Source organism: Elaeis guineensis, chromosome 15 (assembly GCF_000442705.2).
Source record: "Elaeis guineensis isolate ETL-2024a chromosome 15, EG11, whole genome shotgun sequence".
Taxonomy (NCBI): Eukaryota; Viridiplantae; Streptophyta; class Magnoliopsida; order Arecales; family Arecaceae; genus Elaeis; species Elaeis guineensis.
Window position 1 is genome coordinate 68,825,681 of NC_026007.2, and position 15,688 is coordinate 68,841,368.

Genomic DNA, 15,688 nt, shown 5'->3' on the forward strand with positions numbered 1-15,688 from the left:
GACAGAAGACAATTCAAAACCAATATTTTGTTTAATTTTATTGCATGTGAAGAGAAACCATGCTCATGAAGCTAACTGCATTTAGCATCACTACAGAAAAAGAAAAAATTACCGGTGCAATTTTTGGCTTTTACCGCTGCTAAAAAGCATTGCCAATTAATTCCAAAACGTCATACAAGCATCGGCTATAAAAGCATAGAAATGTGATGTACCGATGCTTTTAAAAAACATCACCAAACAACATCATTTATCTTTAATTAAATAATGCTTATAAACATCGCCGGATAGCGACGCTTATAAGCATTGTCATCTACCGATGGTTCAAAGCATCATCATCCAACGACGCTTGAAAGCATTGTTAAATTTAGCCCTTTGCGGTGCTTTAAAGCGTCGCCAACTATTTGTTAAACAAAAAACAAACAAATAAACAAACAAATAAATAATTATTAATAAAAATTTTATAAAACCTGTATCATCAAAAAAATATTTGATGAAAATACCCTGCATGAAATTAAAAATTTTACAAAATCTGTAGCCGTAATGACTAAATTCTGGATTTATTTTGTGGTTAACTGTTCCTCCCTCTTAAGACCGCCATTAGTTTCAGAAACATAAAATGGTGAAGTTCCAGGATCGGAGCTTCATACTGAAGATGTTCCAGCTTCAGTAGCACTAAATGGTGTCTCTACTTCTGGGCTACTAGTTGGTGTCACAGTTGGTCCTCTAATGATCCAAGGATCTCTCACATCCTTTGTAGTTTCTTTGGATGATTTATCCAGCTCAGAAGGCGGTGGACAGGACACTTGTGGCTCTGCCTCAGAAGATCCTTTGAGATTTGTTGGGGGTGGCACCTCGGCCATGCCGAAGGCACAGGCCAGAAGAGATCCTAAAGAAGCCAAGCCTTGTCTTCCACTCTCAGCTCCTTAATTGTCCTATCCGTCTGTGATTAATGGGTATGTCCCTACATGCCATGAGGTGACAACGTTGCCAAATTTAAGATCTAAAAGTCATGTATGAATTTCAAAGAGATTCAATGAGGGGAGAAGATTTCTGACGCCCGCCGCACGAGGCCCTGACGGGATAAGGAGGGACGGTGCGACCTCCTTTCGTCAAACACCGACCCAAGAGGTGCAGTGATTTAAGCTTCCCCATTGAGGATCATTGGCCAATCTTTATTCCTAATCATGCGTCACTTCAGTGATTATGTCAAAATATTTCGAGAAGAGTTAACCCCCTTTATTGGAGGTATTTCTTGTATTAGCTCAACATGTGAGACGGACTTCTAAACCATGCCAACTACCTTTCATCAATCCCTGAGTCACTTGGATATGAGAGAGGTATTAATTGCCTCTCTCCCTCCCATCCATCTTGCCATGGGCATCAGAACAAGACAAAAAGAAAAAAGAAAAAAGATGGAGGGAAAAGAAAAGGTGACGGAGAAAAAAGCAAGGAGAAGTTGCACCTGTGCGTCAACTTCCACCTGTGTGTCCGCACTCCCTACGCAGATCCGATCCCCACCTCAACCGATGAACCCCGTGGCGACCTTGGCCACCGATCCCTACATCGGTCTTCGCTCAATTTCAGCCATTTAACTCTTTGGGGTTTTTTTATGGCCTCTCTGACCCATCACATCATTCTTTTTAAAGATAAAGGCAGCCATAAGTAAAGCCCCGTCATTCCTAAGATCCTGGTTATCAATTCATACGATAGAAGCGGCTCCCACTTACTGTGATGTGACTCTATCCATCACCTTGGGATAACTAATGGGTCAGGCATGATTTTCAAAAACATCATGAGGGGCAAAAAAGATTTTTTGTGGCCTTCATCTTTCCAAAGCTCCAAACTCATCTATAAAAAAGTAAACAAGAGATCTCAAAAGGTACACCTCCTCTTCTTCTAAAAAATACTCGCTCTTTCCCTCCTGTTGCGAAAAATCTGACTTTATGTTGGAGGATCTTCGCTGGAGCTACATCCGATGGAGATTTTTCTTGCAGGTCTGGCTACCATCGACTCACCGGACTTCATCACGCTCCAGCACCTCCGATCTGGGATGAATTTCATCCGCAACAAGATTCAAATGAAAAACTTAAAGTTGAGAACGTTCCATGACCACTATGTTACATTTTAGCTCTTCCATGCAGCGCTTCTCCTCATGCTTCAGTTGTGAAGTTGATACGAGAAAGAATGGATCTGGTCAACAAATCAAATGGGGAAAAGAAAATCAATTACACAAGTAGGTCAAAAATTACAGAGATGTTATGGGCAATGGAAGGCCCATAGCTTAGAGGCCTAATCCTGCTTGCACTGAAACAAAACAAAATCATATAACAGCTTACTCATTAATTGTCCAGTACAACCCAGTTTGCTTGAGCTCGCCTGCATGCAGCAGGCACAACACCACAAGGTGATTCAGAAACGACCTTTACCTTGATATTTATCTAAAAAAAATCAAAAAAAAAAAAAAAAGAGAGAGGAAATCATATAACAGTTAGAAAAAAGAAGTGAACAGGAAGAACAGAGCAATTGATATTTGAATCATAAACATCATGAAGCCGAAGCATCATCTGAGTACATAAATCTGTAATATCAGACTTCTGCTCTAATGAAGTTCCAAAATGTGACTTCCTATGACCATTGGCACAGTCCCCTGCAAATCTTGGAAACCCCCATAGTTTCTACGGATTGAAACCAAAACAAGCTCATAGGTTTTCGGATCATCAGCTAACAGCAAGATATATGATTATTCATAGCTAAAATTAGTTTCACAAGAAACGGAGATCACTTTACCTTGTAGAGTGACATGTGATTTAGCAATAAACTTTTAAACAAAAATCATTCTTCACAATGCTATTTTTCGTATGTCTCAACTCTAACATCTTGGTTGGGAGTTTGGAGAAGAAAAGAAAAAAAAATATTAGTAAGGAAAAAAAAAGAAAGAAAGGAAGTGTATATTTTACCTCTTGGTTGGGAGTTTAAAAAAAAAAAATAATAATTTCTTCTCTTCTTAGTTGGAAGCAAAGAAGAAAAAAAAAAACCCTCATCAAAAAACCCCTCCATCTCCCTCAAGTGCTCTCCTTCCCCCATAGATCTCCAAAAAAGAGAAGTGAAAAGAAAAAAAAAAAAACAATCTAAGTGGGAAAAGGTCTTACCTTTCAGTTTTTTTTTTGTCTTTCTTTGTGTTTTTATTGATTTTTTCCATCTTTCCTTGTGCTTTCGTTGATTTTTTCCCGTCCACAAGACTCTCAATCAGGTAGGAGGCTTCGGCTTTTTTTTTTTTTTCCATTCACTCAATCGGATGGATTGAAATATAATATTAATTTTATTTTTCATTATTACAAAGATAAAATGAGAATCATAAAAAAATAATTAAACTTTCAATTTTTTTCCCTCCTAATCTGCTTGATCTGGAGGAGAAAAAATTGCAGATTTGAGAGAATTTGTATTCTCTCTATTTCTCTTTTTTTTTTTTTCTTCGATAAAAAAACTCTCAATCAAGAAAAAGTATTAACTTTCCCCTTATTTTTTCTCTTCTTTTCTATTCTTCTCTCCCAACCAAGATGTAAAGGATGCAAATCCTGATTAAGCATCAATACCTCAGCTATATATGAAAGTGGGATATATAGGCTTCTAAGGTAATTTTGCCAAGCCACCTGAAAAAGAGGCCCGTGTGATTTGTTAGGATGTTGACTGAAACAATTTAGGCATCCTAAAATCTTACAAATGAAGAAATATTCCCAGCAAGTCGGGGAAGAAACTTACACAAATAGAGTCAGAGCATAACTACATAGCTGCCGTGTGAAGTTTTGCAGACAAATGTAAATGCTGAAATGTATAGAAACCAGATATACAAAATTAACAGACAGTTTATGCATGATTTATGGAGGAAAATAGGCAGAAAACTTTTGCAATGTATAAACTTCTGAATACGCACGTGATGGGGATCCATGAAGTGTTAAGGATGAAACTTATTGCATGTAAGCTTGTCTAGCTTGTAGATATATTCATATCACAAGTAACCAACCTACAAGAATAAAAGAAATCATAATTTTACATGCCCGGACTAACAAATAGATGCCAATACAACATTTTCTGCAGAAGTTCACGTCACTCACCACCAAATAAACAGAAATTAACAATGATTGCTTTGACATTCAGTCTCAGCTTAGTTTCTGATTCTTCTAATCTCTCCATCCTTCTTTCAACCTATTTTGCAACAGGATTGAAATAGTAAGCAACTACAAGAAAAAAAACACTCACCGTGATATGTTTGCACATATGTCCATATTCTGATCAAATATACATGTACACATTCATTCAAGTAGGCACATGTTTCACATATACATATACATACATATATATATATATATATATATATATATATATATATATATATATATATATATATATATGTGTGTGTGTGTGTGTGTGTGTGTGTGTGTGTGTGTGTGTGTGAATATATATATATTTGTGTGAGCGCGCGCGCGCGTGCATGCAAGTAAATATATACAGACAAATCGCATAAGATGCAAATATTATTGTCTTCCCAGGTACAGGATAGGATCTGTAAATGCATAAATCAATTTGTTGACGATATTATAATACTGACTACACAATAAGCATCTAGGAAATTTACATTTGGATGGAAGTAAGCATGTATCATTCCAATGATCTAGATATAGTGGTCAACGCCAGATCTAAAGTGCCACTCATGCAAGAGAGGAAGATTTGCTTTCGAAGGGTCTGGGCCTTTGTATCCTGCACCCAACAAACATTAGTAAATTGTGGATGATGAAAAATGAATTGATAGGTTACTGAATACTGACCTATTAGAACAGTCAAAAGACTCCATAGAAGATCAAAAACTCCTAGAACTTCCCAAATCATGATCACCATCAAAAAAGAGGAGATGATCTTCACAGTCATCACTGACCTGATACTCATTATATTTATTAAAAATGCCAAGTGTTCCATATACCATAGGGGTGAAAAGTGTGTGCATGGGACAGATATAATACAGCATGTGTCACTGTTCAGAAGAATGAAACAAAAGGCCACAAAGAAATTCAGGCACCACATCATCTGCAAACGAATACATGATTAATTTCAAGATTACTGAGATTAAAAACCACTATAGAAAAGGCACATCAAAGCATAAAAATTCAACAGATGTAGAAGGGAAATAGCATTAGAAGCTAAACTCATTTCCAACACCAAGAAAATGAACAAAAGAATAATAAGAATGTATTACATGCATGAAAAGATAAAGAATCACAATTTAGGCACAACAGAGTCAGCAATTACCTTATAGATATTACAAGAAAGAAATATTAGAATTAATACCTGACTCAGAATATTATCAATGAATATCATATAAGATATGACACATACCATTTCCCTCCCCACTTGATAGTCATACTGATTATATTAATAGTTCCTTCCTCAATGAAGTAAGACAAAATGATACGCTTGTGCTATGATTTTTTATCAAAAACAATACTTTTAATCTTTTCCAAAACTCTCCCACCAGATTAGAATTTATAATTTTCAATATTTTCTATAGTCTTATAATTTCTTTGAGATCAGTTGAATGATGTATCTACATTTCTAATATATCTTAACAAAATGTCAAATACTTTTCAGCAATATATTCTTCTGCAATTAAGACCTCGGGATGAGCTCTATTATGCATATAATCTTTCAAAGGCACAAGATACCTTCAAAAACTAAAAATATCATGAAACATCAATATCAGTATAACCTTTCCTAAAATAAAAATTCTAAATTATAATTACAGAGTTTATAGTTGCTCACCTCTTCAATAAAATATATCCATTTATAGTACACCAATCTACTAAGTTTAGCTTTCGAAGCTAAGTGAATGATTAGATGAACCATAATAGTGAAAAACCTAAAGAAATTTTTTTCTATTTGGCACAATGTAAGTACAACACGAGATTCTAATTAATCAAGTTCCCGAGGAACAAAAACTTTAGAATATAATTCCTTAAAAAATGATGATAATTGGAAAATGACCATAACAACTTATTTTGACATTGCTGATCTTGAAGCCAGTGGAATTATATCTCGTATCAGTATATGACCATCATGATTTTTAAGATTTGAAAGTTTTTACTCTTTCAGATTTATATATCATGAAATGTTCGATACGTACCCATTAAAAACCTTGATATTTTTTAAAACTAACAAAAAAAGATCTTTTTTGGAGCAAATATTGTGTAACATGCAGGAGGCATGTAAATGTTATCATTAGCAAGCACTTTGAGATAAGTTTCTGTTGGATACCTATTTCTTTTAAATTAAGATGTGCCTTCATGTTATCTTTGGTCTTTCCCATCAAGTTTTAATAATGTTATAATAAAATTAGCATAAATATTCTTCTCTATATACATCACATCAAGATTATGTCAAAAAAAAATATACTCTAAATAAGGTGAGTTGAAGAAGATGCTTCTTTTCTTCCATAACTATTTAGTACCATTGTAGACACTACCATTATTCTATCATTATTTTCATATCCATCATATTTTCATCATCCTCGAAGAAATTGTCAGCATCATCAAACACCTTTGCATCTAGATTGCTAGTTGACTTCCTTTAGTAACCCTTATGCATTGAGCTTCTAACATCCTCCCTTCCTCTTTTTTTTTTTTTTGAAGACTTGGAGATCTTATCATAACTATGATTGATGTTATGTATTTGTCTAATAATATGAGATTCAGAAAGTGGAATAAGGGTGAATTCCAACTCTATAGTATTATCAAATAAATCTTTCTGAAATCAAAATCTTCTCCTATGTTTTAACCAATATAAATGGATTGAATCCCCATATGAAGGATATGCAATACGCCCCTTAGTACTCCAGTAGATAAATTAGCATATGCAAGAAAATCATTGATAGTCATATAAGAGCTGCTCGCAATTTAAATGTTTGGTTGGTAAAAGCATTAAGTACATCAATATCCTCTCATAGCTATTTCAATTTCTCTATTAAAAGTTGTAGAAAAATATCAATATCGTTTCTTAAGCTCTTATCATCTGAAATAACTATTGACAGAATTAGTAAAGCTTATTTCATGTACATCTATGGTGATAAATTATAAAGAATCAAAAAAAAAAGGCCAAGTTCTGTAGGTAGAATTCAGAGATCGAAATGGAAATGAAACCGTCAATTGCTAAACCCAATCTAACATTACGAATATCAGAGGCAAAATCAAAATTTCTATTATTAAATGCTTTCCATACTAAACTATTGCTGGGTGTCTCAACATTCCATCATTTGTACGTCCTTTATCATGCCATCTTATTGAAAAAGTTATTTTTGATGATGCATGGATTCTTTTTAGTTTAGGTATGAGAGAAAAATAACATAATACTTTAGCCTTTTTTTACTCTATATTGCATCCATGCCATTCCACAGATCACCCTCATCTTCTGAATACATTACATATTATGAAGATCCATACACATGGCATGACTGTTGATTAATATTTTTGTCCTGGTATAACATACAATCATTTGGACAATTGTGAATTTTCTAGTATCCAAGATCCATTTTTTTGACTATTTTTTTGGCTTTATAGGGGAAGATGGCAAAGTGGTGCCTTTCTGAATGCATCATTTAATAATTGGAGCAGCATAGTGAAACTCTTGTTAGACCGCACATTCAAATATTTTAAATAAATTAAATACATAAAAAAAATTTTAAAAAATTCTTACGCTCTGGATATAGTTCTTGATCATAATCTTTAACCAAATTATAATACCGAGCTGTCTCATCATTAGATGAATGTATATGCTCCTCAATATGCATAGGATCAGTTGACGTAAACCCCTCAAGCATCCCAACTATTCTTTGTCCTCCACTAAATCTTCTAAATATCCAACACCAAGCTTAAGAGCATCTTGAGCAAACCCCTCCTGTCATTTCTCTTACAGGATTTCTTTGTAGATTATCGGATCCCCAAGTAGATGTATGTTCTATATAGGAAGGTTGACTATATGAAGATGGTAATATGGACTTCCATAAATTACTCACTTGATATAACCCTTTGTTACAGCAAGCATAAAAATGGGCACCACAGATTCGTACAATCACACAAATAAGAAGAGAAGAAAAACAATACAGAATTTACGTGGTTCGGTGAAAAGCCTACGTCCACAGACAAGATACGAGAGAAAAATTTACTATGATGAAAAGAGATACAATATTCAGAACTCTCCAAACCTAGCCGTAGTTTTTTTTCCCAAACCTCTCACACAAACTCCGAGATTGATAGAAAGTATCATATTTATATCGGCCCATGCCCTCCACTACCACCACAGACCTCTCAAAAAGTTCCATTCAGGTGGCAACGCGGGCTTTTCGGATCGGATCATAGTTCGAGCCCATAAAAAATATCCAAAATTCAAGCCACATTAACACCCTTCAAATAAATGGTTCTATACTAAATGTTCTTCAATAATTTGTGGATCGAGAGAAGAATAATTTATACATCATCGGTATTGACATAGACTCTTCTCATTTATACTAGATTTCTCAATAGCAAATTTAATGAAATCTTTCTCACGTCTCAAATTCGGGATATAACATGGCCATACTACGGAGAGATACCACCCTCAATAATATGAACTAATCAATCATAATCAGCTAAAATCTATCATAAATAAAATATAATAAAAGATTCAATTTTATTATTCATTAAACAAATAAACAAAGATTAGTCTAGAGCATCTAAATCCAAAATCAAATATCAAATCCATATCTCATGATTCATAAATAATTGACTACAATCCATAATCATTCAATAAATTATTTTTAACTATAAAAGTTTCAAGCTTATTACACAGACCTTCAAGCCTGATCCTCCATCGTTCCTAATTTATTCCTCTGTAAAAGAAAAGAAAAAGAAAAAAATATGAGCTATACTAACTTAGTGAGTAAACCTTACACTATCTTATTTGAATCAAGCATAAGTCTATATATGCATCAATAAATCACTTAGAGAAGATAATTATCATTAAAATATAAAATTTTGATAATAATAATATATCATAAATCAATGATGTGTTGTATATGTATAAATCATGTGATTTAGATAAACATACTTTTCGATGCATAGCATAAATAAATTCATAAATTATATTAACTTTATAGATAAATTTATAAATCATCTGTCATTTTTTATATCATAATTCTTAATAATTTCTCAGACTAAATGCTAAGATCACTTGATAAGGCCATAATCAAATCATACCAACTACTATAATCACTGGTGAGGGTCATATGCCAAGCTACTATAACCTACTAGTGAGGGTCGTATGCCAAACTATTGTAACGACTAGTGAAGGTCGTATGCTGAACTACTATAACTCGCTAGCGAGGGCCATATGCCAACTACTACAATCCATCGGTGGGGCCATACATAGCTATCTGAGAGTCCATAGTCATACTTCTTAAATCATATTTTCTTAAAATATATATTCTTACATCGTAAATAAATAAGTTGAAAGATATTTAATGATTTTAAAATAAGTAAGAAGTGTTGGAGTTATTTATCTTTTCCATCTTAGTCCTTTAAACTTCACTAGATGAATTTATCGAATCTATTTAGCATATTAAAAATATAATTAATTTTTATTTATAAATTCAATCATAAAGAAAGAAGACTATAGATTGGATATCAATTTAACAGATTGTTCAGGCATCAAGATAATTCAGCATCTCCTAATCGAGAATAGATCTAAGCGACTCGATCAAAGAATCATAAAGCATGAATTGGATCAAAGCTAAGATTGATCAACAGAGTTTATCAATAGTAAATTTCAAAGATACTTGATATAGTCGGGGTGATATTGACATACTGCTTGAAGATTAAAGTAATTTCAGATCTCTTTAAAAAGATCATATCCAGTTCATACTGGGGTCCATAGATCAGATAGAAAGAGAAAGAGAGAGAGTAGAGAGACAATCCCAAAGAAAAAGAGAGAGAGACCCTTCTCTCTTTTTTTCTTTTTTTTTCCTTCTCTTCTTCTCTTCTCCTTCTTTTTACTTCTTTCTTTCTTTCTTTGGCTGAACAGGGGATGGTGGTGGCTAGTGGCTAATTGCTGGAAGTCCGACGATAGGCAGTGGCAATAGAAGGCCAACGGCGATGAGACAGAGGACAGCCGATAGCAAGATCAATCGATAAGAAAATTATGGAAAAAAGTCCAAAAATAGGGGATTCGAGGCTTTTCTTGGATTTTCTTTGATGATCGTTCACTGATGGCCATGATCTCATCGTAAGGGTCATGAGAGGGCCGAGGTACTCAACCTAGGGTCTAGCTTTAAGAGATGGCAATGTCGGAGATCGAAAAAAATGAAAGGAAGATAAGAAAAACAGAAAATTTCTTCATGGTTGATTTTAGTGAAGTCGGTGGCCGATTGTGAGGCCTAAGGCCAAGGGGAGAGAGGGAAGAGAGAGGGGAGGTGGGTTCGGGCCTTACCTCAGCTCTAGCTAGCTCCCAAACCTCAATTTCTACAGAGCAGGGAAATGATATATCATTGATTCAAGGAAGAAAAGAGGGGAAATAGGGGGGAGAGAGAGAGAGAGATAGGGCCAATGCTCATGGTGGCTTGAAGGAGGGTTAGGAGCTCTTAGATAGAGGTAGAGGCTAGGGATTTTCTATTCTTCAGCAGCCTTTGAGACTTCGACTTTGTTTGGGAGTCATTGATGAAGAAGACTCCGTAGTCTTCTTCAGGCTTCTTTTTTTCATTTTTCTTTCTTTTTTTTTTGCTATTGGGACATAGGCTAACATTGTGATGGGCTGGTCTAATGACCAGGCCATCACAATCCTGAACTCCATTTAAGTAATTTTTACTAAACTTTGGTTCATTTATCCGACTTTTGTCCATTGTAAGAGAAAAATTGATTGAAATTGTAATTTAACTGAAAAATTAAAAAAAGATGCATATATCATTTTGCACTCAAATGAATAGCAGGGTTGAAAATATAAATCTGAATTGATAGCACTCTTGAACTAAATATAGAAAAAATTCAAAATGTACCATCTTGCTAGTAGTCATGCAAATTAAAAAAAAAAGCCATAATTATACTAGCAAGTTTCAATTATACAAACAAACAAGATCACTTCTATAGCTATATTTCTATGTACCATCTTGCTAGAACTATTAATGCTCATTCTATGTACCATTGCATATACATAGATCGATTCATACTTGCACTCGCTCACTAGTTACCAAGACAAGAAAGAAGTTTTGCAAATGCTTTTTAAAATATTCTTATATCTTACTTTATAAGGAAAATAGATCTTTTAAAACACCAATCTATCATAGGTCATTCCATTGGACCCGTATGCTGTATTAATGAAATGTAAGTGTTCTAAGCTGAATACAAACTATTCTTTTTATTCAAATGAACTATTCATTTTTTCTTCATTTTCTTCTCTAGTGTTACATTCTAACATATAGTCACCAATGATAAAATAATTGCATAAACAAGAAAGGATACAGGAGTCATGAAACTGAAATTGCACAGCATAACAATTCAGTTAATTAAAAGGTTGACCTTCTCTTCAATTTTTGAAACTTTACTCTGATGAATGCAGAGCTCTGATTCAGCCCGAGCTAATGCATGAAGCTGTCTTAACAGCTCGCCACCACCTCTGCAAGCATAATTTAACAAAATAAGGAAAAATGAGGAAGTCGTTTACATTCATCATAGAAAACAACAAAAAGTATATCATTCTGTTTATCAAAGATACTTTAAGTGCAATGTACAGTGTCACCTATATAGGGTATAGAAAAATTTAAAATGGAACCATCCTTAGCAACATTTCGGGGGATGATGTGGTGCAAAACTATAAAATGAGAATAATCAGAGAAAATGCAACAGCATAAATAACACAAAATAAAAAGGATAGACATGCTGATGCCTTACTTGCGACTTTCACTCGTCAAAAGACCACTTGGCTGTAAAATATCCCCTTCAAGAGTCACAGTAGGGGTGGATGTTGTAGCATGCCAATGAAAGAGAAATCAAAGAAAAACAAAAATTAATATAAACTTAGGATTTTACTTGGAAAACCTTCTGAATCAAAAGGAAAAACCACGAGCAGAAATGGATGGAGATTTTTCACTATTTTCAAAGTTGGAGATTATAAAGTACAATGTAAAAAACCCTATTAACTCACACCTCAAAGGCATCATATCTCATCAAAATAGGCCCAACAAGATGAAAAGGCTCCTATTAATTCTGTGGCCAGTGCTAATCTAAATGCAAGACACCTCTACAGTGAAGATGCCTCGATTGAATGCAGCTTGCACTAAAAATTGAAATGAAAAATAGAAGTGAATTTCGTATGAACCAACTCTTATTTATGTAGTGCTTCAGTGACATACAGCTAGATTAAATGGTCTAGCATCGTACTCATGTTAAGCCTGACTTTTTTAGTAATTAATATCTTAGTTAGATTATTTGCAAATAACAATAATAGTAATAATCATGGAAATACCAAATGGAATGTAGCAAGAATTGATAAAAATTAGCACCGTGATGAGAAATTAGAAGTTTAACATTGTCATGTTAGCATTCAGGCAATTGTGTCCACTGCCCTTGACTCATCTTTGGGACCAATATTAGCACTCCCAATTTTACAAGATGTTCTTGAGAGAGAGTCACAAAAGTGAACATTCAATAAAAAAGGAGAGCATTTATTATAACTTCCTTATCATCATTTAAAAAAATGCAGCATACATATTTATCCACATGATACATGCAACAGAATACCATATTGCATGCCTTACACTAGTATAAGTTTACTAGAGGAGATCTTTATCTTTAAAAATTTGAAATACTAGGTTAGCAATTCTAATCTTCCATACCTAACATCCCAACTTCAAAATTTCGATAGTCAAGTACTAGCTCTCTGAACATACAAATGAGCTGAAGCTTTGGCTTTGCGTATGCATGATTAGATCATATCCATCTCTTAGACTTCGATTTTTGACATACATATTTAGAGGTTATAAATGTGTTCCTCTTCATGACATACGCTTTCTTCATGTTGTAACTTCTAAGTTAGAGAGTAAACAAAAGGAGTGCCCCTCAAAAGTTGGGACATTACCAGCACACATACTAAGAAGAGGGAACTGGTCAGAGAACAAAAATATGGAATATAAATGAAGGAGAGAAACAACTTCCCAAAGGTCACAGAGTTTCGGGGACCCACAAATTTTAGCAGAGATAATTTCAGGCTATGTTCGTCAAGTCTGTTATAATTTCAGGCTATGCATGTGGACAGCCTGCACATAAGTTTCCGATCAAAAGGGCCAACCACTGGTTACAGTGACCAGTCATAGATTTTGAGCAACGAAATAGGAAAATAATTTTCATTGCAAAGATTAAAGAGAAAAAAAGTTCCGAACACATTTCAATGGCCCTTTGATCCACTCCATGTGCTCTAACATGGGAATGTCAAAAAAATCATAGCTTCTATCAGCAACTGAGAATAAGCTTGTAAATAAAGAGCAACTTTGATTACTAAGAATAGTCAAAGATATATATATCATGTGGAACAAAGAAATAAAGTTTATAGAATCTTGCTTGGCTTAATTCTGCAAATCAAAGAAACCTGATTTTGTCCTGATTTGTCCCTTCTTGGTGGTGCGGGATTCACAGACTCACCAAAATGAGCACACACTGGACAATCAGTGTTTAGCGCTCCAAGTGGGTGTTTTAGGTGCTCGGAGACTTTGCATTAAATACAAGAAGAAAGCCTCAAAATCACGTAGGAAAACAATCTACCGGATTTCTCAAGCCTAATCTTATTTCCAAACTTATGCATGTACTACGACTCTAGCATAGCTTCAGCTGCAGGGACATTAGCATGATAAATCCTCAAGAAAATCGAACCGCAACAGGGAGAAACCCTAGCATGGATTCTAGGTAGAGACCCTAAATTCAATGATGGGTTGCCAAAATCCAACACCAGACCATAGCATGATTCTATATCCAAACCCTAGATTCAGTGAGTACAAAAAATAAGCAAGATATTATAACAAAGAAAACCATAAAGTCCAACACCACAGCATGGATTCTAGCGGCAAACTATTGATTCATCAAGTAAACAGCGTAATAAAAAGGATTATGAATAGAAAACCCACAAAATCCAGCACCGGCTTTGCATCATAGCATGGATAATCGGGGTAATTTAAACATTCCTGAATGTGGGGAATCAATCCGAAAATCCATGAGTCCTCCCAAATGTAGCGATTCAACATAGTAAGAAAAGAAATCATGACCATCAGAGCTCTCACCTTGAGCGTATACAAAATCTTCGAAACCTCACAATCTCCACCAACTCCGTTTCCCCTTCGGCAGAGACAAAGAGGAGGAGGAGGAGGAGCCAGCGGAGATGAACGAGCCGCTAGTTGGGGCAAACAACGTGTGCCGTTGGGCTGCCCATGTTTAGAGGCCACCACCCAGCCTATTCGCGACTTTCCTTGAAGAACTACTTATGCTGATTAGAATGAACTCATGAGAAAAGCTCAGCGCAGCTTGGAGGCAGCTCATCAATATCTTCAAAAGCCTATATTTGCTACGTTGAGTGACACCCAGAGTTCCCCCAAACACTTCAGTAGGTTTTGCTCATCCTATGAGAGAGGCCTAATGAATAGCCAACTACAAAGCCATGAGAGTATAGCTCCTTAACAACATCCCACGGTAGTTAATTATGTAAGTTCTCCTCCAGAGACCGGAGTTCCCCCAATCCCGTAGTATGGAGCAACAACTGGCTCTCATGGCGGAGCTAAGCTAGACTACTGAAGTGGATGGAGGGAACTCCACGGGACACCCAACTCTTGTTCCACTCTTGCTTCAGGAAAGCCACTTCTAATTAAGGGCTATTTTAAATGCGATATCTCTGTTCATTTATCTTGATAAGGGGTTCCAAAATTCTGTAGGCACCGGCCACATTCAATGAACCTAGACGCTATCCCATCCTGCGCATGGAAGGAATGGGAATTAGGTATCCTTGGCGGTCACAGTGCCAAGGTACGATGCCAAATAAGCTTCAATGGCCTCAGCCATGAAGTCAGGAGGTGGGCTCTCTGCCCTCTTCTGCCTGTCCATCCGGCCGTCCCTCAAACCTTCCTCTGACCGTAAAAACCAACGGTGGATCTCTGTGACACGCCAACGTATAATTTGATCATAATCTTCTTTTGATCTTGGGCCGCCGGCTCTGAGTGTGTGATGAATGGTATGTGTGTGCATCAATTTATTCAAGTGGATCAAGAACATCGAGCACTCGACTGTAAGGAGTATTCGCTCCGAGACCAAGTTGGCATCTCTGAGAGACCGACATATAGATAAAAAGGAACATGAGAGGCTCATTAATAATTCCTACCGACATTTCATCAAAAAAAAAAAAAAAAAAAAATCCGACCAACAGGTTGAGATAAGGGAGTGCACGCGGGATTCTCTTCCTTCCACATGAGCTAAAAATGAGGCTAGGTTCAATGTATGCAGGCTAGCTCATCATGGATACCATTTGCTTTCTTTCTGCAACGTACTGATGGATACCATTTGAGTGAACTAAACAGAAGCTCTCGGTCGAGAGAAAATATTATAAATAGAGACCAAGGGTGGTGCTCTCCAACGCAAGTTGGTAA

The 15,688-nt window shown here is 35.5% G+C and overlaps 1 protein-coding gene across 1 annotated transcript; it reads right to left on the bottom strand.

The window, feature by feature from the left end:
- Window positions 1-1,797: 1,797 nt before the first annotated feature.
- On the bottom strand, window positions 1,798-14,532 carry LOC114914828 (protein REDUCED WALL ACETYLATION 4-like). The gene is made up of 11 exons (XM_073249175.1): window positions 14,336-14,532; window positions 11,958-11,989; window positions 11,586-11,682; window positions 4,824-5,079; window positions 4,634-4,755; window positions 4,113-4,203; window positions 3,932-4,021; window positions 3,760-3,822; window positions 3,594-3,650; window positions 2,337-2,438; window positions 1,798-2,190 (listed from the first exon to the last, which is right to left on the bottom strand). The coding sequence occupies exons 4-5, from the start codon at window positions 5,077-5,079 to the stop codon at window positions 4,670-4,672; spliced, it is 342 nt and encodes a 113-aa protein (XP_073105276.1). The 5' UTR covers window positions 11,586-11,682; window positions 11,958-11,989; window positions 14,336-14,532; the 3' UTR covers window positions 1,798-2,190; window positions 2,337-2,438; window positions 3,594-3,650; window positions 3,760-3,822; window positions 3,932-4,021; window positions 4,113-4,203; window positions 4,634-4,669.
- Window positions 14,533-15,688: the final 1,156 nt, after the last annotated feature.

Excerpts from the sequence above, each read along its gene's own strand:
- LOC114914828 (XM_073249175.1), bottom strand. The coding sequence starts at position 5,079 with ATGATGTGGTGCCTGAATTTCTTTGTGGCCTTTTGTTTCATTCTTCTG. Across the intron at positions 4,756-4,823 it reads TCTTTTGACTGTTCTAATAG|GATACAAAGGCCCAGACCCT; the intron begins GTCAGTATTCAG and ends TGTTGGGTGCAG.